Source organism: Scyliorhinus torazame, chromosome 8 (genome assembly GCF_047496885.1).
Source record: "Scyliorhinus torazame isolate Kashiwa2021f chromosome 8, sScyTor2.1, whole genome shotgun sequence".
In the NCBI taxonomy this organism is placed as follows: Eukaryota; Metazoa; Chordata; class Chondrichthyes; order Carcharhiniformes; family Scyliorhinidae; genus Scyliorhinus; species Scyliorhinus torazame.
The window spans coordinates 45,950,773-45,976,867 of record NC_092714.1 but is presented as its reverse complement, the minus strand read 5'-3'; the positions used below and the strand labels follow the sequence as shown (position 1 = coordinate 45,976,867).

Here is a 26,095-nt window from a genome sequence, read left to right as displayed (position 1 = left end):
GCAATTGAAAATTGCTCCTTCGTCTTTAATGCAGCAGAAAGAGTAAAGGAACAAAAGTGCTAATACGTTTGAATATTTTATTTGAAGTTCATTAATGCAAACAGTCTTCCCCTAGCATTGCAGTCATTTTCCTGCATTCAGAAATACGAAATATACAAAAATTTTAATTAAGTTAGTAATTAACAGGTAGAATTGGAATTTAGTACTGAAACATTTAAATTATCAGATAATTAGAGGAGTGAACTATTGATACAAATAAAACAAGAATATTTTTTTTAGTTAATTTTATTCCAAACTTTTATAAAAGGTTACAAAACATCAACAATTTGGGGAGAGGATTCCCCAACATACAAATATACAGCTTGTACAAATTTATTTCTCCTGTTTCACCCTCCGCGAGGGACAACTCCTCAAACACATTCACGAACATCCCCCACCTGACCTCAAAGCCCTCCGCTGAACCTCTTAATTGGTATTTGATCTTTTCCAACCGAAGAAAGTCATATAGGTCACTCCAGTAAAATTCTTCGCCGGGCAATCAGAGAGGCGAAGGCCACAACGTCGGTCTTCCTCTCCTCCATTAGCTCTGGATTAACCGATATCCCAAATATCGCCACCCAAGGGTCCGGCTCAACCTCCTTCCCCCATTATCTTCGCTAGCGCCGCGAACACTCCTGCCCAGAATCTCTTCAACCTTTCACAGCCCCAGAACATATGTGCGTGATTTTCTGGCCCTCACCCACACTTCTCTCACTCGTCTGCCACTCCCTGGAAGAACCCACTCATTCTTGCATGGGTCATATGTAGCCTGTGTACCAGGAGGTCGCATTAGCTCTTCCTAACGCCACACACAATATGCCCCAGTTTATCTCCCCTCCCAGCTCTCCCTCCAACTTCTCCTTAATTTTCACCACCTGCTCACCTCCTTGCTCCCCCAGCCACCTGTACATGTCCCCAATCCTACCCTCCCCTCCCACGTCAGGAAGCAGCAATCGCTCCAACAGGGTGTACCTTGGAAACCTAGGGAATTCTTTCCAAACCTTCCACGTGAAGTCCCTTACCTGCAGGTACCTAAACTCACTTCCTCTTGGGAGCTCTACCCTCTCCTTCAGTTTCTCTATACTGGCAAACCCCTCTTCCAAGTACAGATCCCTCACCTCAACCAGCCCCGCTTCTCTCCATTTCCTATACATAGCGTCTATCCCCCCCAGCACGAAACCGTGGTTTTGCACAGCGGCGCCAACACCGACATCCCTTCTATCCTGAAGTGTCTACTCAGCTGGTTTCAGACCTTTACTGTGGACTGTACCACCGGGCTCTCCGTGGATTTGCTTGGCGCCATTGGCAACGCCGCCGTCACCATAGTCCTCAGATTGGACCCCCTACAGGATTCTTCCTCCATCCTAACCAATTAGAACATAGAACATACAGTGCAGAAGGAGGCCATTCGGCCCATCGAGTCTGCACCAACCCACTTAAGCCCTCACTTCCACCCTATCCCCGTAATCCAATAACCCCTCCTAACCTTTTTTTTGGGACACTAAGGGCAATTTAGCATGACCAATACACCTAACCTGCACGTCTTTGGACTGTGGGAGGAAACCGGAGCACCCGGAGGAAACCCACGCAGACACGGGGAGAACGTGCAGACTCCGCACAGACAGTGACCCAGCGGGGAATCGAACCTGGGACCCTGGCATTGTGAAGCCACAGTGCTATCCACTTCTGCTACCGTGCTCCCCATAATTCTGCCCTCTCTCCTTTCCATTGCCACCTCACCCTCTCCACATTCGCCACCCATTAATAGTGCAGCAGGTTCGGCAATGCCAGCCCTCCCTTCTGCCCCTCTAACAGCGGCTTCTTAACCCGTGGCACCTTCCCTGACTATCAAAGTCTGAGATAATCATATCCAGTTTTCGAAAGAAGGCCTTTGGTACAAAGATCGGAAGCGTCTAGAATATGAACAGGAACCTTGGCAAAACGTTCATTCTTCACCACTTGGACCCTCCCTGCCAGAGTCAAATGCAGCGCATGCCACCTCTTCAGATCCTCCCTAACCTCCTCCACCAGCTTTGTTAGATTCCATTTATGTAGCATCGCCTACTCTCTCACTACCTGAATCCCCAGGTACCTAAACCACCTCGAATGGCAACCCCCCCCAGGTTGGCTTGCGGACCCAGCTCATTCACTGGGAACACTTCACTTTTATCTACGTTTAGCTTATATCCCGAGAACGCCCCGAACTTCCCCAACAGGTCCATGATCCTCTCCATGCTCTCTAACAGATACGATATGTACAATAGCAGGTCGTCCGCGTATTGCGACAACCGATATTCCCTACATCCCCTCGTAATCCCTTGCCACTCTGTCGACCCCCTAAGAGCCATTGCCAGAGGCTCTATAGCCAGCAAAAACAACAGCGGTCACCCCTGCCTTGTTCCCCTGTGCAGTTCAAAGTTTTGTGAGCCCATATCATTGGTCCGTACACTGGCCACCGGTGCCACGTAACCCGAACCTTCCCAGGACGTCACACAGGTACTGCCACTCCATCTCGTCAGATGCCTTCTCTGCATCCATGGACACCACTACCTCCGGTACCTGGGGCAGCACAGTGGTTAGCACTGTTGCTTCACAGCGCCAGGGACCCGGGTTCGATTCAGTCTTGGGTCACTGACTGTGCGGAGTCTGCAGGTTCTCCCTGTGTGGGTTTCCTCCGGGCGCTCCGGTTTCCTCCCACAAGTCCTGAAAGATGTACTGTTAGGTGAAGCGGACATTCTGAATTCTCCCTCTGTGTACCCGAACAGGCGCTGGAATGTGGCTTTTCACAGTAACTTCATTGCAGTATTAATGTAAGCCTACTTGTGACACTAATAAAGATTATCATTATTATTATTACCTGAACTTTCAACGGCGTCTTGATCACTCTTAAAAGCCTCCTTATACTAGAAAGCTGCCTTCCCTTTACAAAACCTGTTTGGTCCTCCGCATCCACCCCCGGGACACAACCTTTCATCCTTCCCGCCACCAACTAAGCCAGCACTTTCATCTTGTATTTAACAGCAATATGGGCCTTTACGACCGACTTTCCAATGGGTCCTTCCTCTTTTTTGGTATTAATGTGATCGTTCCCTGCATCATCGTCTCCGACTGCTCCCCCTTCTCCTCATGAAATGCCCCCAAGAACTGTGGTGCCAGGTCTGTCGCAAACGCCTTATAAAATTCTGCCGGGTAACCATCAGGCCCTGGGGCCTTTCCTGACTTCATACGCCTTATACTGTCCAATACCTCCCTCAGCCCTAAAGGCTCCTCAAGTGCCTGCCTCTTCTCTTCCTCCAACTTGGAAACTCCAGTCCATCTAAAAACCACCCCATGTCCCCCTCTCCACCTCCCTACCCCCCTGGGTCCGCCCTGTAAATTCTTTATAGTAATCTTTAAACACCTCATTTATCACCCCCGGCTCCGACACCAACTCCCCTGCCTCAGTCGATATCCTCAATATTTCCCTGAACACGGCCTGCCCCGTAGCTGATGTGCCACCATTGGAGTGCCTTCTCCCTATATTCGTACTGCACCCCCCCTTGCGCTTCGCAGCTTCCTACCGCCACCCCCACCCCCATCGCCGGCCTATCGAATTGCCCCTGCAACATTTTCCTCCTCATCAATCCCTCCGTGGTGGGCGTCCTCGAATACTCTCTCTCAACCTCAACAATCTTGGTCATTAACTGCTCATACTCCTCCCTCCTTTTCCTATCCGCATGTGCCTTGAACGAGATAATCTCCCCTCAGCTTGACAACCCCTGCCCAAAGGCTCCTCCTACCAACACCCCACCCTCACCCCTTTGAAGGCTCCCCGCGGAACTCACCCTTCCCCACCCAAACAAAGACTCATCTCGAACCATAGGTCACCTCCCCCAAAGACAAACAAAAAGAAAAAACACAGCCACAGGCAGCAGGAGGGGGGGTCGAGGAGGGTGTGGAACAGACGACCCCTTACAAACTTTTCACCCCTGTTCCCTTTGTCGATCCAGCAGAAAAAAGAAAAACCCTCCACATCTCGGAGGAAAAGAAAAAACTCCCCCCCCCCCCCCCCCACGCTGTACCCGATTTCTCCATTACTCCAGAGTGCCATTGCACCTCCCTCTCCCAAAATTGTTCAGGTCTGCCCCAGTTTATGATCCTTGATAAAGTCCTTGGCCGCTTCTGGAGTCTCAAAATTGTATTCCCGGCCCTCATACGTCACCCACAGTTGCGCTGGGTAGGGCACCCCAAACGCGCCCTGCCATTGATACAGCACCGCCTTGGCCCTGTTGAACCCTGCACGCCATTTTGCCAGGTCAGCTCCAATGTCCTGGTATATTTGGACCTTATTCCCCTCCCATTCACAATTCCGCTTCTCCCTAGCCCATTGCAGGATATTCTCTTTCTCCACAAACTTGTGGAGTCTCACGATCACCGCCCATGGTGGCTCCCGAGCTCTTTGCTTCTGCCTCAGCGACCTGTGCACTCTGTCCACCTCCGGGGCCTTGTCCAGCACCCCCTTCGTCACCAGTCCCACCGCATCCTTGAAACATACTCTTGGCATTCGTGCCTTCCATACCTTCAGGCAGGCCGACTATTGGCAGATCCTGCCTTCTCGACCTGTTTTCCTGCTCCTTCACCTTTGCTCTCGCGTCTTATAAAGGTCTCCTAAGAGCCCACCTCCGCCGCCACTGTATCGCTGTTCTGACAGCACCCTCTCTATCTCTGAGACCTGTGACCCCTGTGCCTCCAGACATTTTTCCACCTTCTCCATCAAGCCATTCAGGGGTGTCACTGCCCCTTCGATAGCCTTTGATCAATCCTCCTGGATCTCCTTCCTCTGCTGATGGAACTCTTCCCCTGATGAAGGACATCAACTGTTCATCTGGGGCCTTCCAACTTGCACTGACCCTTTCCCCTCTGCCATCTTTCCAATAGCTGCTGTGCCACAGGTCTCTTCAAACTCTTTGGCCAGGTCTTTGACCATCTGCCAGATTTGGTCACCAGCAGACATGCCACTCCCGAAGGGAACTTCTCCTCCGACCTTCAGTTACACTTTTCCATCAAAGTTACACCCGATTTTGGCTAAAAAGAGCTCTTCTCTATGCCTTCAAGCAGGAGCTGTCCTGTGTGCGATGACTCACACCATGGCCCCCTCCACACAGCAGCAAAAATATTTTATTTATGACAATAGCGCTTACTGGCTAGGCAAATTGTGATGGGTGAATTTAAAATCAGCAACTTTCAGGCTTGGGCTGAGAAGTAGCAAGGAACATTCGTGCACAAAAGTGCTAGTCAATAACCATCTCCAACAAGAGAGAATCTAACCATCTCCTTTTGACATTCAGTGGTATTACCATTTTTGACATTCAATGAAGCAGGGGCCCCCAGGGCAGGTGTCAGGGGGGGGGGGGGGGGGGGGTAATGTCCATGTGTGTGGGGGAGGTGACATTGTTTATGGGTGGGGGGAGGGGGGGAAGACCCACAAGCTCACTTAGAGATCAGGGGACCAAAATGAGTTCAGCTCCTCAGTGATGGAAAAAATTCTAAGTGTGGGCTAAACCGGTGAGAAACTCCCCAAGGCTCAAAAAAGTGACTCAGTGTTGTTAGATAGTGTTGGGGAACTCACCGGCAGAAACCTCCAGCAAAACCCTCCTCAAATTACACTTAGAAACATTTAGGTTGAATCGCGCCCTATGGCTCCAAGAACAGGTCAGAGGCTGGGAATTCTGTGGTGAGTAACTCTCCTGCTGACTTCCCAAAGCCTGTCCACCATTAACAAGGCACACGTCAGGAGTGTAATAGAATATTCTCCACTTGCTTGGGCGGCACGGTGGTACAGTGGTTAGCACTATAATCTATGTTCACTTAAAGCTGTGTTGAAATATAGTTTGTGACACTGCTTTATGTACTGGATTTTTCGGTGGGGTGAAGAAGGTGGAACGGAAACCGCCGGATCCACTCACTCCAGTCCCCACCATCTCTGCACATCCAATCAAACATTGGAAGGTCAATTTGTGGCTATTTGGCAGGAATGAGGCCAATTCATACAGATGATGTCACCTTTCCCAGTAGAATATGCTGGTACATTCAACCATGGCCCCAAAAACACCCTAGTCCCACCTTGAAGCTGGTGTAGAAGATCCCCAAATTTGGGCGGCACGGTGGCGCAGTGGCTAGCACTGCTGCCTACAGCGCTGAGGTCCTGGGTTCAATCCTGGCCCCGGGTCACTGTCTGTGTGGAGTTTACACATTCTCCCCGTGTCTGTGTGGGTTTCACCCCCACAACCATAGATGTGCAGGTTAGGTGGATTGTCCATGCTAAATTGCCCCTTAATTGGAAAAAAACAATTTGGTACTCTTACATTTAAAAAAAAATGACCCCCAAATGTATTCAGAATTGCCTGAATAATGCAGAGGACAATGAAAAATTGCTGACGATTGTGTTGTTAACGAGCTGAATAGCTCATTAATTAGTGATTCCAAAATGGCAGTGCTAATTCCCACACCCACTCCTTCTGTAATTTGGGAGACTGGAATGCTGACATCATATGCCAACACATCATCAGACTGAATTTTTTGTAAGCATGGGGTGGGTGGCACACACTCAATTTGGGTATCAAAGGTCCAGTTGAATATCCTTTTCTACTTAATCCTCTTCAAAACATTTTTACCATGCATGTTTTATAATATTAATATACAATTGCGTGCACAATTACATTTGACAATGTGTTTGAATCGTATTTAATTCTTTCTTTTCAGCAAGTGTGCATCTCCCACGAATAGGACAAACAACCAAAGGATTTAACTGGTATGGCACCGAGAGACTTATTCGGAAATACCTTTCATCCAGAGGGATAGCCACATACATGTATCCTTGTGATACCTATTGTCTGTTTGAGAGTATAAATCATATTTGTTTTAGTTTCCTGAACTAACATTTTTTAAAATCTAAATGTGGGTAAAAGCTTCATTGCCACAAAATGTCCATACATTGCATGCGAGCCACACTCACAAATATTATGTTGAATTCTTAGAGACACAAATAATACAACTGAGTTGGAACTTAACCGAGTCCTTAACCATACTTATGGTACTGCCTTTGCTTTGCTACAAATCGAATCTGATTTTTTCTGCAGTTCCCCAACTCAAAACTGCATTTTCTTGATTTTGCTTCAAAGCCCCTGCTTTGACTTGGTAGTTCAAAATCCTCTGCCACTTCTTCTTGCCCACCTTGGTGTGTGGATTTTGGCTTCAATTCATCCCGGCTCAATATGTAGGATTTCCTTGTTATTCGCAGTCTTCAACCTAGATCTGAATATACTTCAATAACCCTGAAGGTACAGAAGGCTAAGTTGGCAGGTGAAAAGAACTAGGAAAAAGAATAGTCTCTTGAAAGTTATTAATTTTGGTTTTAAGCTGATTAATGAAGCTGCTGTTCAAAACAACAGAGCTACCTGAGTCAATTTTCCTTGCCCAGCCCACCTCTCTTCACTAGGACTATGCACGATGAGGGATGGAAAGTACCAAAATCAAAGTTGAAAATAATTGTATACTTAAAAAGAAAATAGAGAAAAGGAAATGGTAAAAGCCCAGTTTAATCTAACCAAGGTTTCATATGTTGGGATCCGTTGACCATTCTTCCACAGAGAGGATTTAGAATAAAGCTACTTTATGTATTGCAAAACATAGCTGTGGTTAAATTGGATGGTGTTTACCTGTCAGCCCGAACTGAACACATAAGAACATAAGAACTAGAAGCAGGAGTAGGCCATCTGGCCCCTCGAGCCTGCTCCACCATTCAATGAGATCATGGCTGATCTTTTGTGGACTCAGCTCCACTTTCCGGCCCGAACACCATAACCCTTAATCCCTTTATTCTTCAAAAAACTATCTATCTTTATCTTAAAAACATTTAATGAAGGAGCCTCTACTGCTTCACTGGGCAAGGAATTCCATAAATTCACAACCCTTTGGGTGAAGAAGTTCCTCCTAAACTCAGTCGTAAATCTACTTCCCCTTATTTTGAGGCTATGCCCCCTAGTTCTGCTTTCACCCGCCAGTGGAAACAACCTGCCCGCATCTATCCTATCTATTCCCTTCATAATTTTATATGTTTCGAGAAGATCCCCCCTCATCCTTCTAAATTCCAACGAGTACAGTCCCAGTCTACTCAACCTCTCCTCGTAATCCAACCCCTTCAGCTCTTGGATTAACCTAGTGAATCTCCTCTGCACACCCTCCAGTGCCAGTACGTCCTTTCTCAAGTAAGGAGACCAAAACTGAACACAATACTCCAGGTTTGGCCTCACTAACACCTTATACAATTGCAGCATAACCTCCCTAGTCTTAAACTCCATCCCTCTAGCAATGAAGGACAAAATTCCATTTGCCTTCTTAATCACCTGTTGCACCTGTAAACCAACTTTTTGCGACTCATGCACTAGCACACCCAGGTCTCTCTGCACAGCAGCATGTTTTAATATTTTATCATTTAAATAATAATCCCTTTTGCTGTTATTCCTACCAAAATGGATAACCTCACATTTGTCAACATTGTATTCCATCTGCCAGACCCGAGCCCATTCACTTAGCCTATCCAAATCCCTCTGCAGACTTCCAGTATCCTCTGCACTTTTTACTTTACCACTTATCTTAGTGTCGTCTGCAAACTTGGACACATTGCCCTTGGTCCCCAACTCCAAATCATCTATGTAAATTGTGAACAGTTGTGGGCCCAACACTGATCCCTGAGGGACACCACTAGCTACTGATTGCCAACCAGAGAAACACCCATTAATCCCCACTCTTTGCTTTCTATTAATTAACCAATCCTCTATCCATGCTACTACTTTCCCCTTAATGCCATGCATCTTTATCTTATGCAGCAACCTTTTGTGTGGCACCTTGTCAAAGGCTTTCTGGAAACCCAGATATACCACATCCATTGGCTCCCCGTTATCTACCGCACTGGTAATGTCCTCGAAAAATTCCACTAAATTAGTTAGGCATGACCTGCCCTTTATGAACCCATGCTGCGTCTGCCCAATGGGACAATTTCCATCCAGATGCCTCGCTATTTCTTCCTTGATGATGGATTACAGCATCTTCCCTACTACCGAAGTTAAGCTCACTGGCCTATAATTACCTGCTTTCTGCCTACCTCCTTTTTTAAACAGTGGTGTCACGTTTGCTAATTTCCAATTCGCCGGGACCACCCCAGAGTCTAGTGAATTTTGGTAAATTATCACGAGTGCATTTGCAATTTCCCTAGCCATCTCTTTTAGCACTCTGGGATGCATTCCATCAGGTCCAGGAGACTTGTCTACCTTTAGCCCCATTAGCTTGCCCATCACTACCTCCTTGGTGATAACAATCCTCTCAAGGTCCTCAACTGTCATAGCCTCATTTCCATCAGTCACTGGCATGTTATTTGTGTCTTCCACTGTGAAGACCGACCCAAAAAACCTGTTCAGTTCCTCAGCCATTTCCTCATCTCCCATTATTAAATCTCCCTTCTCATCCTGTAAAGGACCAATATTTACCTTAGCCACTCTTTTTTGTTTTATATATTTGTAGAAACTTTTACTATCTGTTTTTATATTCTGAGCAAGTTTACTCTCACAATCTATCTTACTCTTCTTTATAGCTTTTTTAGTAGCATTCTGTTGCCCCCTAAAGATTTCCCAGTCCTCTAGTCTCCCACTAATCTTTGCTACTTTGTATGCTTTTTCCTTCAGTTTGATACTCTCCCTTATTTCCTTAGATATCCACGGTCGATTTTCCCTCTTTCTACCGTCCTTCCTTTTTGTTGGTATAAACCTTTGCTGAGCACTGTGGAAAATCGCTTGGAAGATTCTCCACTGTTCCTCAACTGTTTCACCATAAAGTATTTGCTCCCAGTCTACCTTAGCTAGTTCTTCTCTCATCCCATTGTAATCTCCTTTGTTTAAGCACAAAACACTAGTGCTTGATTTTACCTTCTCACCCTCCATCTGTATTTTAAATTCCACCATATTGTGATCGCTCCTTCCGAGAGGATCCCTAACTATGAGATCCTGAATCAATTCTGTCTCATTACACAGGACCAGATCTAGGAGCGCTTGTTCCCTCGTAGGTTCCATTACATACTGTTCTAGGAAACTATCGCGGATACATTCTATAAACTCCTCCTCAAGGCTGCCTTGACCGACCTGGTTAAACCAATCGACATGTAGATTAAAATCTCCCATGATAACCGCTGTACCATTTCTACATGCATCAATTATTTCTTTGTTTATTGCCCGCCCCACCATAATGTTACTATTTGGTGGCCTATAGACTACTCCTGTCAGTGACTTTTTCGCCTTACTATTCCTGATTTCCACCCAAATGGATTCAACCTTATCCTCCATAGCACCGATGTCATCCCTTACTGTTGCCCGGATGTCATCCTTAAATAACAGAGCTACAGCACCTCCCTTACCATCCACTCTGTCCTTCCGAAAAGTTTGATACCCTCGGATATTTAACTCCCAGTCGTGACCATCCTTTAACCATGTTTCAGTAATGGCCACGAAATCATAGTCATTCACGATGATTTGTGCCATCAACTCATTTACCTTATTCCGAATACTACGAGCATTCAAGTAAAGTACACTTATGTTGGCTTTTTTACCTCTGTTCTGAATCTTAACACCTCGATCAGTAACCTCTCCCAAGTTATATTTCCTCTTAACTTTTCTCCTAATTTTCCTTGTCGTTGAACCCATATCTTCATGTAACAACCTGCCGCGTCGCTTACCATTAATGTTTTCACTTCCCATTTTATTTCTTTTAGTATTCCTGGTCCTATTCACTGAGCTCCCCTCAGTCACTGTACCTTGTACTGTCGCCCTTTTTGATTTTTGACTATGGCTTCTCTGCCTTACACTTTCCCCCTTACTGCCTTTTGTTTCTGTCCCTGTTTTACTACCTTCCAACTTCCTGCATCCCCCTGCCGTGCCCAGAATGGATATGCTTCAGACACACTCAATATTAGACCTTGGGCCTCATTTACATTTGACCGGCAAGTTATGGGTGCTTGGTATGTGTGTCCAGGCAGGTCGCTGCTGAAGTTGATTATATTTCAGGCCGTTGCGTTGCTTGCAATGTCCCTTCAGATAAGCAGGGATTTGGGTGAGAGTCGAATGTCAGTCCTCAGAACATATAGAGCATCCTGTCCCTCATGGCTCCAAGTAAAGTAATTATTTTCACACAGCAAGTGTTTGGTGTTCTCCAGCAGTCCCTTTAAGTACTGCTGGATAGGCAGCATTGTATTGATTTTTAAATATATATAAATATTTTATTCAAGATTTTTTGGCCAAACATAACAGTACATAGTTTTTCTTTTAAACAACAATAAAGCAATATAAATAACAGTGGCCAGTTTTAAACAAGTAAATAAATAATATATAAACAGAAACAAAAACAAAACTAAATGGCAACTGCCTTGTCAAAAATAGTTACTCTCCAAAAATACAATCCAACAGTCCAATATACATTACCTATAACAAATGTCTATACATATACAATGACATTCCTAGGAGCCTGCCCGTATCCCCCCCTCCCCCCTGGGTTGCTGCTGTTGTCTTTCTTTCTTTTCATTCCCTCTATCGTTCTGTGAGGTAGTTGACGAACGGTTGCCACCGCCTGGTGAACCCTTGAGCCGAACCCCTTAATACGAACTTGATCCGTTCTAACTTTATAAACCCTGCCATGTTGTTTATCCAGGTCTCCACGCCCGGGGGTTTGGCTTCCTTCCACATAAGCAATATCCTTCGCCGGGCTACTAGGGACGCAAAGGCCAAAACATCAGCCTCTCTCGCCTCCTGCACTCCCGGCTCTTCTGCAACCCCGAATATAGCCAACCCCCAGCTTGGCTCGACCCGGACCCCCACCACCTTCGAAAGCACCTTTGCCACCCCCACCCAGAAACCCTGTAATGCCGGACATGACCAGAACATGTGGGTGTGATTCGCTGGGCTTCTCGAGCTTCTCCCACACCTATCCTCCACCCAGAAAAATTTACTGAGCCGTGCTCCAGTCATATGCGCCCTGTGTAGAACCTTGAATTGTATCAGGCTTAGCCTGGCACACGAGGACGACGAGTTTACCCTACGTAGGGCATCAGCCCTCAGCCCCTCCTCAATCTCCTCCCCCAGCTCTTCTTCCCATTTCCCTTTCAGCTCATCTACCATGATCTCCCCCTCGTCCCTCATTTCCCTGTATATGTCCGACACCCTACCATCCCCCACCCATGTCTCTGAGATCACTCTATCCTGCACCTCCTGCGTCGGGAGCTGCGGGAATTCCCTCACCTGTTGCCTCGCAAAAGTCCTCAGTTGCATATACCGAAATGCATTCCCTTGGGGCAACCCATATTTTTCCGTCAGCGCTCCCAGACTCGCAAACTTCCCATCTACGAACAGATCTCTCAATTGTACTACCCCAGCACTTTGCCATGCTCCAAATCCCCCATCCATTCTCCCAGGAACAAACCTATGGTTATTTCTTTCGGGGACCGCACCGAGGCTCCCGTCCTTCCCCCATGCCGTCTCCACTGCCCCCAAATTTTTAATGTTGCCACCACCACCGGGCTTGTGTATTTCTTCGGTGAGAACGGCAACTGTGCCGTCACCATTGCTTGTAAGCTGGTCCCCTTGCAGGACGCCCTCTCCAATCTCTTCCACGCCGCTCCCTCCCCTTCTCCCATCCACTTACACACCATTGAAATATTGGCGGCCCAGTAATAATCATTTAGGCTCGGTAGTGCCAACCGCCCCCTATCCCTACTACGCTGCAAGAACCCCCTCCTCACTCTCGGGGTCTTCCCGGCCCACACAAAACTCATAATGCTTTTCTCAATTCTCTTAAAAAAAGCCTTCGTGACCATCACCGGGAGGCACTGAAACACAAAGAGGAATCTCGGGAGAACCACCATTTTAACCGCCTGCACCCTACCCGCCAGTGACAGGGACACCATGCCCCATCTCTTGAAGTCCTCCTCCATCTGTTCCACCAATCGTGTTAAATTAAGCCGGTGCAAGGTTCCCCAATTCTTGGCTATCTGAATCCCCAAGTATCGGAAGTCTCTTGTTACCTTCCTCAGCGGTAAATCCTCTATTTCCCTGCTCTGCTCCCCCGGATGCACCACAAACAACTCACTTTTCCCCATGTTCAATTTATACCCTGAAAAATCCCCAAACTCCCCAAGTATCCGCATTATCTCTGGAATCCCCTCCACCGGGTCTGCCACATACAACAACAAATCATCCGCATACAGAGATACCCGGTGTTCTTCTCCTCCCCTAAACACTCCCCTCCACTTCCTGGAACCCCTCAGTGCCATGGCCAGGGGCTCAATCGCCAGTGCAAACAATAACGGAGACAGGGGACATCCCTGCCTCGTCCCTCTGTAAAGCCGGAAATAATCAGACCCCCGTCCATTCGTAACCACACTCGCCATCGGTGCCCTATACAGCAGCTGTACCCATCCGATATATCCATCTCCGAAGCCAAATCTCCTCAGCACCTCCCACAGATAATCCCACTCCACTCTATCAAATGCTTTCTCGGCATCCATCGCCACCACTATCTCCGCTTCCCCCTCTGGCGGGGGCATCATCATTACCCCTAGCAACCTCCGTATGTTCGTGTTCAGCTGTCTCCCCTTCACAAACCCAGTCTGGTCCTCATGTACCACCCCTTGGGACACAGTCCTCTATCCTCATCGCCATTACCTTGGCCAGAATCTTAGCATCCGCATTTAAAAGAGAAATGGGCCTATAGGACCCGCATTGCAGCGGGTCTTTTTCCTTCTTTAGGAGGAGCGATATCTTTGCCTCTGACATAGTCGGGGGCAACTGCCTCCTTTCCCTAGCCTCATTAAATGTTCTCGTCAGAAGCGGGGCCAGCAAGTCCATATACTTCCTATAAAATTCCACCGGGAATCCGTCTGGTCCCGGGGCCTTCCCCGCCTGCATGCTCCCAATCCCTTTCACTACCTCCTCCATCTCAACCTGTGCTCCCAGTCCCGCCCTCTCCTGCTCCTCCACCTTAGGGAATTCCAGCTGATCCAGAAAGCACATCATTCTCTCCTTCCCTTCCGGGGGCTGAGCTTTATATAATCTTTCGTAGAATACCTTGAACACCCCATTCACTCTCTCCGCTCCCCGCTCCATCTCACCCTCCTCGTCTCTCACCCCCCCTATCTCCCTCGCTGCTCCCCTCTTCCTCAGTTGGTGGGCCAGCAACCGGCTCGCCTTCTCCCCATATTCATACTGTACACCTTGTGCCTTCCTCCATTGTGCCTCTGCATTACCCGTAGTCAACAAATCAAATTCTACATGTAGCCTTTGCCTTTCCCTGTGCAGTCCCTCCTCCGGTGCCTCCGCATATTGTCTGTCCACCCTCAAAAGTTCTTTCAGCAACCGCTCCCTTTCCCTACCCTCCTGCTTTCCTTTATGTGCCCTAATAGATATCAGCTCCCCTCTAACCACTGCCTTCAACGCCTCCCAGACCACACCCACCTGAACCTCCCCATTGTCATTAAGCTCCAAGTACCTTTCAATACACACCCTCACCCTTAAACATACCCCCTCATCTGCCAATAGTCCCATGTCCATTCTCCAGGGCGGGTGCTGTTCTTTTTCCTCCCCTATCTCCAGGTCCACCCAATGTGGAGCATGGTCCGAGATAGCTATTGCCGTGTACTCCGTCCCTGTCACCTTCGGGATCAGCGCCCTTCCCAATACAAAAATGTCTATCCGTGAATATACTTTATGGACATCGGAGAAAAACGAGAACTCCTTACTCCTAGGCCTGCTAAATCTCCAGGGGTCTACTCCTCCCATCTGCTCCATAAAGTCCTTGAGCACCCTAGCTGCAGCCGGCCTCCTCCCGGTCCTAGACCTCGATCTGTCCAGCCCTGGGTCCAGCACCGTATTAAAGTCTCCCCCCATTACCAACTTTCCCGCCTCTAGGTCCGGGATACGTCCCAACATTCGCCTCATAAAATTGGCATCATCCCAGTTCGGGGCATATACGTTCACCAGAACGACCGCCTCCCCTTGCAATCTGCCACTCACCAGCACGTATCTACCCCCGCTATCCGCCACTATGGTCTTTGCCTCAAACAGTACCCGTTTCCCCACTAATATAGCCACCCCCCTGTTCTTTGCGTCTAACCCCGAATGAAACACCTGCCCCACCCATCCTTTGCGTAGTCTGACCTGGTCTATCAGTTTCAAATGCGTCTCCTGCAACATAACCACATCTGCCTTTAATTTCTTTAGGTGTGCGAGTACCCGTGCCCTTTTAATCGGCCCGTTCAGCCCTCTCACGTTCCACTTGATCAGCCGGGTTGGGGGGCTCTTTACCCGCCCCCCCCCCCTTGTCGACTAGCCATCCCCTTTTTTTAATCCAGCTCCTCACCCGGTTCCCACATAGCCGTATCTCCCCCCGACGGCGCCCTCCCTCCTCGACCACCCCACCCCGTACCAGCTCCCCCTTCTCCCCAGCAGCAGCAACCCAGTTAATTCCCCCCCCCCCCCCCCACCACTAGATCCTCTTCTAGCATAATTGCACCCCCCATGTTGCTCCCAGAAGTCAGCAAACTCTGGCTGACCTCGGCTTCCCCCCGTGACCTCGGCCCCCACTGTGCGAGGCCCCCTCCTTCCTGCTTCCCTGTTCCCGCCATGATTACCATAGCGCGGGAACAAAGCCCGCGTTTCCCACTTGGCCCCACCCCTAAAGGCCGGCGCCCACAATTCCTCATCCTTCCCCCCCCCCCTCCCCACGACATGGGGAAGAGAGAAAAGTTACAGGGTCGCAAGATTAACACCTTGAGAAATCATCCCTTCCCCCTTTTTCCCCCCCTTCACCCCACGTAATCACACCACCATTTTGTCCCAAACGTTCTTTTTCTGGCCCGCCTATTCCAGCTGCTCCTCCACAATAAATGTCCACGCCTCTTCTGCCATCTCAAAGTAGTGGTGCTTCCCTTGGTGTGTGACCCACAGTCTTGCCGGTTGCAGCATTCCAAATTTGACCTTCCTTTTGTGAAGCACCGCCTTGGCCCGATTGAAACTCGCCCTCCTTCTCGCCACCTCCGCACTCCAATCTTGATATACGCGGATCACCGCGTTCTCCCACCTACTGTTCCGAGTTTTTTTCGCCCATCTGAGGACCATCTCCCTGTCATTATATCGGAGAAATCTCACCACTATGGCTCGAGGTATTTCTCCAGCCCTCGGTCTTCTCGTCATAACTCGATAAGCTCCCTTCACCTCCAATGGGCCCGTCGGGGCCTCCGATCCCATTAACGAGTGAAGCATCGTGCTCACATATGCCCCGACGTCCGCCACCTCCGCACCTTCGGGAAGACCAAGAATCCTTAAATTCTTCCTCCTCGCATTATTCTCCAACACCTCCAGCCTTTCCACACACCTTTTGTGTTGTGCCTCGTGCATCTCTGTCTTCACCACCAGGCCCTGTATTTCGTCTTCATTATCAGCGGCCTTTGCCTTCACGACCCGAAGCTCCTGGGTCTTTTGTTCCTCCTTTAGCCCTTCAATCGCCTGTAATATTGGGGCCAGCAACTCCTTCTTCATCTCCTTTTTAAGTTCTTCCACACAGCGCCGCAGGAACTCTTGTTGGTCAGGGCCCCATACTAGACGGCCACCTTCCGACGCCATCTTGCTTTGTGCTTGCTTTCCTTGCCGCTGCTCTAGAGGATCCTCCGCAATCCGGCCACTTTCCTCTCCTTTTTCCATCTGTGTCCAGGGGGAATTCCCTTCTGGTTTACCGCACAGAGTTTTTAGCCGTTAAAATTGCCGTTGGGGCTCCTATTAAGAGCCCAAAAGTTCGTTCCACCGGGAGCTGCCGAAACGTGCGACTTAGCTGGTCATCGCCGCACCCGGAAGTCCAGCATTGTATTGATATGGGGCGGAATTCTCCCATTTTGAGACTAGGTGCTATAGCGGCGGCAGGAACGCGGAGTGTTTCCTGCCGTGGAGGCCGATGGGAATACACGCCAGATCTTCTGGCCCCTACCTCATTAATTGTGCAACCAAGTGTTTTCCACAGTATTCCATGGGTGGGGCAGGCCTAATGGTACATAATCTGCTGTCTTATCCAGCCGCCATATTGAACAAGTGCCCAAAATCACTGACCCACCATTGAAGAAAGAAGTTGGATCACCTGAAAGTGATGATGGCTCTCAGAGAGAACTCTGAGGCCGGAAGGTGGACCTTCTGAGAAAGAGGATGTATCTCCAGGAACGTTCTGAGGCTGGAATATTGATCCACTTCCATATTCACTGGATCTGTATGGTCCCACTGCAGATCTCCCCCATAGTGGGATGCAAATGGGTTTCACGCCGGCCTTCAGAGGGTTTCCCCATCAGACATGGCAGGCACCAGTGGACAATCCCGCAGTAAATTCATGCCAGTGTCAAACTGATTTTTGGGCCCCCCACCTACCATTGAACCCGCTGGCTGGGGCTTGGGAGAATTCCATCCATGATTATACTGAACGCAAAAGGCCTAGGGCGGGATTCTCCCTTTGGGGGACTAAGACCCAACACTTGCCGGAAAATGGGCGTGAATCACTCCGGACTTTTCCTCGAACGTCCGGGGTGATTCCCCATTCTCCAGAGGGCTAGCAGGCCTCCGGCGTACGTCCCGCAGCTCTGGCTGTCGGCGGGGCTCTGCTGGACAGACCTTGCGGCCGTGCATGCGCACGGCAGCCGCAAGCGGGTCCGCACATGCGCAAGGCGGCCCACCTCGGCGCGGGCATCGCCAACGTGGCGGAGCCACCCAGCACCCCCACCATAGCGCCCCCATCAGCCACAACTCCGAGTTCCCGCCGGGTGGAACCACATTAGAACCACGCTGGAGGGACTGGCGGGCACTCGGCCCGTTGAGCGTGGAGAATCGGCGGGGGGACCTTTTCTAACGGCCCCCAACCGGCGCCGCGTCGATCGCATGCACGCGAATGCCGGCGATTCTCCGGTCACCGGAGAATCGCGTGCCGGCCTATTTTGGTTAATTCTTTGTCCCCGTGCCGAGCGCGATTTCGGCGTGGAGGGTCGGAGAATCCCGCTCCTAATTTCAAGAAGTGTCTCCCAATTCACATAATTTGCTCTAATGGTTACTTGCTGTGAAATAGGCCAAGCAGCATGATGTTCCACATCAAGCCTCATTAATCCAAGTGTTTGTTCAGTTATCTTCAAAGATATTACAGATATGTTTCTGTATGCCTCACAGAACACGTCTATGTTTGTTTATTGCACCTTAATACAGATTTGTCAGAAGCTTTGGAAAAGATGTACTCCAAAAAGACCACCAAAAACTCATATTGTAGATTTCTCACTAATTTAATTTGGAGCCCTTTTAAACATGATAATTTTCTTTAAATGTAATACAAATGGCTGACCAAAAAATACATTTGTAGAGAGACTGTCAGTATGTGCCCTTTTAACCATCCATTTCAGGAGATGCAGGGAACAGGTAATAAATCTGCTTGTCTCTGTTAAAAGGGAAGCAAGTGAAAAGGAGGCATGTGAGGGAGAAGAAAGAAAAACAAGCTTGAGAGCCACGCACACATTTAAATATATATGTATATATGTGTGTGTATATGAAAGGGCGGTCCTGCTGCCGCACATCGCCAGAGACTGGGTTCAATTCTGGCCTTGGGTGACTGGAGTTTGCACCTTCTCCCTGTGTCTGCGTAGATTTCCTCCCACAGTCCAAAGTTGTGTAGGTTAGGTGGAGTTACAGGGTTAGGGCGAGGAGTGTTCTTGGTAGGGTGGTCTTTCAGAGCGTCGGTGCAGACTCGATGGGCTGAATGGCCACTTTCTGCACTGTCAAAATTCTTTATATATAAGTCGCCATTTAATTAGATGTTGATGTTTTGTTTTCTTTACGCAACAAAAAAGAGGAAGAAGCCAATCTCAGCCATTCACTGAGCCTTTGAGATTCGAGTGTGTGGTAACTTTTTGGTTAAAGTGCTTTCAGTGAGATCTATTCTTATGGTCTCCTTTATCAAACAACTCAATTAACTTCTCCAAAGATTTATTCCTTTACAAGATATGCCAGCTACTATTTCAAAAGACATGGTGTCTCCGCATCTGCTTCTGGATCCTCAGTCTCTACCATCAAGACATCATCAAGACAGGATAAAGCAAACAGAAGTAGGACAGAGGGAGGTGCTGCAGAACAAACATCAGAACGTTCAGCCATTCTACAAAATTTCATGTCTGGAGTGAGCGTTTACTTCTTCAATATATCAGAAAAGAAGAAGCTAAGCCGTTATTTGATTACATATCCTTTTTTGTTACTTCTGATGTATTGTGGTCATCCTCTCTTATACTTTGTGGTTAACAGTCTCAATTGTCACTGAATTGTGATTTACATTTTATTCCTGTACTGAGAATTTTGAGTGAGATTTAATTTATGTATATACATTTTTAAATCTGAGTGCTTTGCTAATTTATGCTATGATTTTGTTATTGCAATATACTTGAGTTTGATTTGCAGTCAGTTTGAACAACTTCCTTGAATTAAAACATAAATGAAGGCAACGGAGCATTATTGGAGAGTGACTAAAATGCAATGTAGAGCTTACTTGATATTGCTCGAGAAATGAGCCTAAGCCCTAACATTTCATGAGAGGACCCTGTTGTATTGGAAATTTTTCATGATTTCTGTGAATTTTAGACAGGGGGCTGGATTCTCCAAAAATGGGGCTATGTCCCCACGCCAGCGTATAATGCTAGAGTTTTACTCTGGAGAATCCTTAAAAATATTAGCAGCTATTCTCCTACCTGCCGGGGGCTGACAGGGCCCCAGAGTGCTTCTCGCAGCTTCAGCTGCGGATACAGGCCCCCGCACTTCCTTTTCCAAGTCCACGGATGCGCACAGCGGCGGCCTCAAGCGGCTGCGCTGAACTGATGGCGGACTCAGCCGGCGGACCTGGACGAGGAAAGAAGGTCCCAAAGATCGACGTTGCGTCGCCCGATCGCCGCCCAGAAGGCCCACCCGGTACTTGAACCCCGCAACCGCCACCCGAGGTTCCCGACCGGCAATAGGTGGTTAGAACCACGCCGTCGGGAACTCGGCCAGTTTTGCCCGGAGAATTGCTGGGGAGGCCTCTGTCAATGGCCCCCCAGCCGCGCCGCGTGATCCACGCGCGAGCGATTCTCTGGGGACCGGAGAATCGCGGGAGCGACGCCGGCTACAATTCCTGCGTAAAGATCGATTCTCTGCCCTCGCGCCAAACGCGATTTCAACGCGGGGCTGCAGAGAATCCCGTCCCCGGTTTATGGTGTTCCTGCTATGTTGCACACGGCCACACAGCAGCCCGGATCATGTCATGCAGGCCTTGCTCCGTGATAAATACTGCATAGGAAAAAAATTAAGGGGACCAACTGTGCATTGAAAAAATCTGACTGCGCAGAGCAATTAAATTTTACAGAGAACATTGCTGGCACCTGGCTAAAGTTACAAGATTGTTGCATCCCAGTGAGTCTCAACTTAAAAGAAGATTTTGAAGAGAAAACAATGAATAATACTGACTGAAATAGGATCTTGGGAGGCTTTAGATGATCAGGAGGTTAGTGGGAATGAAAGGGAGATGCCAGAGATGAGATGAGCTTCAAGCAGACAAAGAGAAAACGTGGGGGAAAATCAATGGAGAATGAGTGTTCAAGGCTAGGTCAGAGATGGAACAGGGAGCATTTTGGCTTACAAGGCAAGAAAAAAAGAGGGCAAAGAGCAGATATAACCTGATTTCTACCTTGGAGATGAGGCAATCCATGAACTCCACATTTGTTAGAGATAGACTATTGTGGGAATAAAATCTTGTATCATACTTCATAAGGTGCTGAATACACTATTTTCATTTGTGAATTTATTGTACATTCAATTGTGATTTATAGTAATTTTCCTTTGGTGGTGACTACTTTCTTTAATATAAAAGCACTTATAATGGTGACGTTGATCAGAATTTCTGTGCTGAAACTACTCATATTGTGGCACAAGTGGAGGATTCTAGCCAAATGCAGGTAAATAACATCAGTTTAAATTAGCTTCTTCATTTTATATGGTTTCATTTATTTTTTCAGTTTTCCCAGTGATTGCTTTCCTATAATTGCTTTTCTATACATAACCGCATGCAGCATTTCCACAAATCTCCAAATATACAGAAGGAAAACATTACATTGAGCAGGAGGGAAAAGGGGGAAATAAAACAATGTGAGGGTGAAGTGCCCAGGATATGAGTGAGGCAAACGGTTTTGAGAAGGTATTCAAAAGCAAAAAGTGGAGATGGAGTATCTGTACTGGATGAAGAGAACATAATGGAATAGAAAAAAACAGATGTAACCAGCAGTAAGTTCCAGATCTATATGGATGTGGTAACGGACCCTTCACACTAGTAAGAATATACTGTAGTCCACCAAATAATGGAAGAGAATTAGAAAAGATGTGTAGGCAAATGTATGAGGTGAGCAGAAGATGTTGAAGGATGATCAGGGGATATTTTAACTACCTCAGATAAACTGGCAGGGGGAAGTAGTGAAAGCAGAAAAGGAGTGCAATGGAGATGACAGATTGCAGGAGAAGCATAGATGTGAACCAGTTATAACATGTGTATTAAAACAGGCAGGTTTAGGATCAGGGGAGACCAATGCTTCAGAGGCAAGCTGCAGAATTGAGATACTTGTGGAAGACGGAGTGGTTAAAGCTGATAAAATAGGTTAAAGAGGATGGGGGTGGGGTGTAGTATCTAGAAAGAAAGAAACATAATAAGTTATGGTTACAGTTATACAGATGTTTCTGAATGAACTGTATAGTCTTCATACTGTGGGTGGGCCAGAAACCAGATTAGGTTATCTCAATCAAGGATTGGTGAAAAAAGTAAGTGCAATTGTGCAGCTTCTTACATCCATTCTTTTGCAACTAATGAATGGCAATGTAAAAAACCTCACCGATCATCTTTTTATGTCTTGACTCTAGGAGTTGCACAGCTACCTACAGGAGAATCCAGCAGCAGTTGTAGTCCAAGCTCGATGGCTTGAAGTTTGTTTCTCAAAACAGCAGAAGGTTGACACATTTTTGTATGAAATAAAGCTAAATGAGTCTCGGTGAAGTTCACAGATGAAAAACTTATTCTGACAACATCGTGAAAATGCCACACAAATATGAGAACAGCATAAAAGGGTAATCAATATTTGTGGGCTTGTGTTAAGTACAATAAAGTATCTTATCTTTTGTTATCATTGAACTAAAAAAAATGTACTTCAGTTTTATTTTTACATCATGAAAGTGGCCTTGACATTGAAGTATTCATATTCAACTTGTTTGCCAATTTATTTTCTGTTTTAGGGTTTTGGCGTTGTGTATTGAAAAAAACTTAATTAGTATTCTACAGATGCTTCCCCAAATCGAGGTATGGTAGTCTGGTGGGTCTAATACTGGACTAACAACCAGGTGATCATGTGTTCAAATTCTACTGTAGCAAGTAGTTTAAATTTTTTTTTTACAGTACCCAATTATTTTTTTTCCACTTAAGGGGCAATTTAGCATGGCCAATCGACCTAACCTGCACATTTTTTGGGTTGTGGGGGCGAGACCCACGCAGTCACAGGGAAAATGTGCGAACTCCACACAGACAGTGATCCGGGGCCGGGATTGAACCCAGGTTACTGTAGCAAGTAGTGAATTAAATTCATAAAATTCAGTTTGAAAACGGCACAAAGAAAATGACTCTGAAAGCTGCTGGATTCATGAAAACCTATTTGGGTGACTAACATACCTCATGAGTGTAAGATGCAAGCTTCTATCCCTGACAGATTCAGACATGAAAAATACAAGAAGTAATGGGACAGCTCTCAAAGCTCAAATAAACACTCATGTCTTTGCTAAATTTGAACAATAAAGACCCCTGTGACAATACCCCCGTGACAATACACCTGTTGCGGTTGGTCACAAATACAGTATGATCACTCAACGAGTGGTGAACCCCCTTCCAAATCCTACCTCTAGCAGCTGACCGGGCTGAATCATCCCTTTGCAACAATTTTTATACCCTTCTTTCCAAGGCAGGTGGATGTTTAATTGACAAGATAATACTGTCCTATCAACATCAATAGTAAGCTACAATAGCCCAAAGAGGTGTCCAATGCTTTGTTCAAACCACAATAATAGACATTCCTCTCACAATGCCCATATGTTCAAAACCTCCTTCAGGAATTTCCCATTCATCATGGCTATTTCAAATCGTCCTTTTCTGCTCACAAGACATGAAAACAATTCAAGGCTCTTAAATTCCTGACTTCCTGCAAACTGTTGTTTAGAGAATTAATACCATGTCCACCTAAAACTAAAACTAAACATGTCTGTTGTTTTATTTGTAATAAGGCAATATTGTCAATCAATCTCAGCTTGTGTAGTCTTCGGAAACACTTCATAATGTGAAACTTCTGCAAAATCTTGACTTGACATTAAAGCAAATAATAGCTTTTAAACATGTTGGTTTATTGGTTTCAACTCATTTTGCAAGTTTTTGGGTTTTGAAAGTATTTTACTCGTGATTCTGATCATCTGTCATGAAACAAATCCAGCCTGGAGTTGATTGTTGCAACAACTGCATTTTGGTATTTAATTTAAACTATTGATCCTCCCCCAAGTTAAATAGCTTCACGCCTCGATCACAAATTTCAATTAAAAATGTAGCTGGTCAAAAATATTACATCCTTTCACATGAGAGGAATGTATTCCCTCCACCTGGTCTAGCCAAGACTTAATTCTAGATCCTTTGTCGATGGAGTGTTAAGATATTTAAGTATTTGTTATGTGTATTCCTGTTTGCTTTCTTTTTGGTGTGGTTATGTTTGATGTATATATATATATAAATGCCTCAATAAAACATTCTAGTTCCTCTGTGTCTCAGAAGAGATAAGAATGGGCAAATAAAATAAATGTATCATTCCTCAAATCAGCATAAAATTATGAATTAATATATTTGACTGTAAATTAATCAGACACATTGGCTAGAGCACCTGTTGGAATCCCCAGAGGGTTTTGAGCATCCTGCTTTTCAGTTCCTCAACTATCAGATAGGGTGGGCAGCTTGTCACACTGGATCTGTCAAGAAAATGTTTCCATACAAAGTATTTGTCTTTACAAATATGTTTGTTTTCATTTTCATATCTAAAAACAATTCCAAGAGAAGTTACTTTTGGCTGGAAATACAGAATTACAGGGAGTTCTAAAATGCCAGAGAATCCACCAAATAAATTGTCAAAATCAGATTTTTCTGAGCCTCGAGGCAAATAAATCTGCATCTTTATTATTGTCACAAGTAGCCTTACATTAACGCGCCAATAACGTTACTGTGAAAATCCCCTAGTCGCTACACTCCGGCGCCTGTTTGGGTACACTGAGGGAGAATTCACAATGTTCAATTCACTTAACAGCACATCTTTTGGGACTTGTGGGAGGAAACCGGAGCACCCAGAGGAAACCTGGGACCCTGGCGCTGTGAAGCAACAGTGCCCACTGTGCTACCGTGCCATTTCCCTCAATAAGTTCTATCTCCACCATTGCTAAAAATTGCAGTAGATATTTCTCTCCTGTAAGAAAGGTGATGAACTATTAGGAATATCTGAAACATAAATTATCACTGATCTATCTGTCTAGTCTTTCATTTCTATTCAGTTTTAGGTTTCTACATTCAGGGCTATTGTTGGTTTTCAACTTTCCAGGAACTACGTTGTCATTTGTAAAACTGTTGATCACCTTCTGCCTTTTTCCACATTGGTATGTTTGAGTTTCTAAGCACGTTAATCCAAAGACTGGTGGTGGGTCCCTGGGAGGTTGAGATGTTGCATACAGTATTACCACTTTTTAAAAAAGGTATGAAAATTACTTGAGTTGGTAGCCCGAAGAAATTGCCTCTCTCCTCCAATTTATGATGGTTGCGTGGGAAAAGAGTAGATGACAATTAAATATAAAAAAAGAATAAACTAAAGTAAACAGGTTTGTGTTTCTGTAGAATGTTGAGAAGTAGTAATTTTCAAGCACATGATTGATAAGCACACCTGAACTACAAGGCTTCAAGTTCACCCAGAAATTGGTCCTAGTTTAATAAAAGGGGTGAGCAGCCATCACTTGACATGCCTCCAGACAGCTTGCCACATAGGAAACACAAATCTGAGCCACCTACCTCATCAGCAATGGTCCTCAGCTAAGTGCTGGGAACAGAGAACAAAGATACAGGGTGCAATTTACCGACCACCCTGCTGTGTGTTTTTCAGCCCGCCAGTGGGATCAACCGACCCCGCCGTTGTTAATAGAATTTCCTGGTGACAACACCCCTCAATGCCAGGAAACCTGTTACCCGGCGTGGGACTGGCTGTTCACGCCGGCGTGGGACTCGCTGTTCACGCCGGGGTGAAAAGCCAGTAAACCCCGGCCATTATTTGTATTCCAGTTTGGGGTAGCACAGTGGTTAGCACTGCTGCATCACAGCGCCGTGGACCCAGCTTCAATTCGATCTTAGGTCACTATCTGTGTGGAGTTTTCACATTCTCCCCGTGTCTGCGTGTGTTTCCTCCAAGTGCTCCGGTTTCCTCCCACGGTCCAATGGTGTGCATATTAGGTGGATTGGCTGTGTTAAATTGCCCCATATTTTCCAAAATGTGTAGATTAAATTAATCTAAGGGGTTAATGGGATAGGGTGGGGGAATGAGCTTGGCTGAAATACTCTTTCAGAGAGTCGGTGCAGACTTGATGGGTTGAATGGCTTCCTTCTGCACTATAGGGATTCTATGATTCTTTCTGATTGTACGCCTGTGCCAATCGCACATTTCTCAAGTTCACCAATCTTACACGGCAATGCTGATATATTTATCTCGGAGCGCGGAGAAACCCTACTCTATTGAATGGGACACTCTTCTCATTCGGGTAAATTCGGGCCTCAATGGGGAAGTCCTGATGAGGCTGCACTTAGTCCTATTTCTGCACTGAGGAGCTCCACTCGCAACCCCAGAAGA

At 46.6% G+C, this 26,095-nt stretch overlaps 1 protein-coding gene across 3 annotated transcripts in view; it reads left to right on the top strand.

Annotated features, from left to right (window-relative positions):
- Nucleotides 1–23,570, top strand: part of chd1l (chromodomain helicase DNA binding protein 1-like) — a 205,551-nt gene extending 181,981 nt beyond the window's left edge. For all 3 annotated transcript variants that reach the window (XM_072513472.1, XM_072513474.1, XM_072513475.1), the window contains 4 exons: nt 6,781–6,889; nt 19,137–19,361; nt 21,022–21,103; nt 22,056–23,570. In XM_072513472.1, the coding sequence (XP_072369573.1) occupies nt 6,781–6,889; nt 19,137–19,361; nt 21,022–21,103; nt 22,056–22,187 (548 nt within the window). In that variant the 3' untranslated portion in view covers nt 22,188–23,570. The remainder of the gene's footprint in view (nt 1–6,780; nt 6,890–19,136; nt 19,362–21,021; nt 21,104–22,055) is intronic.
- Nucleotides 23,571–26,095: the final 2,525 nt, after the last annotated feature.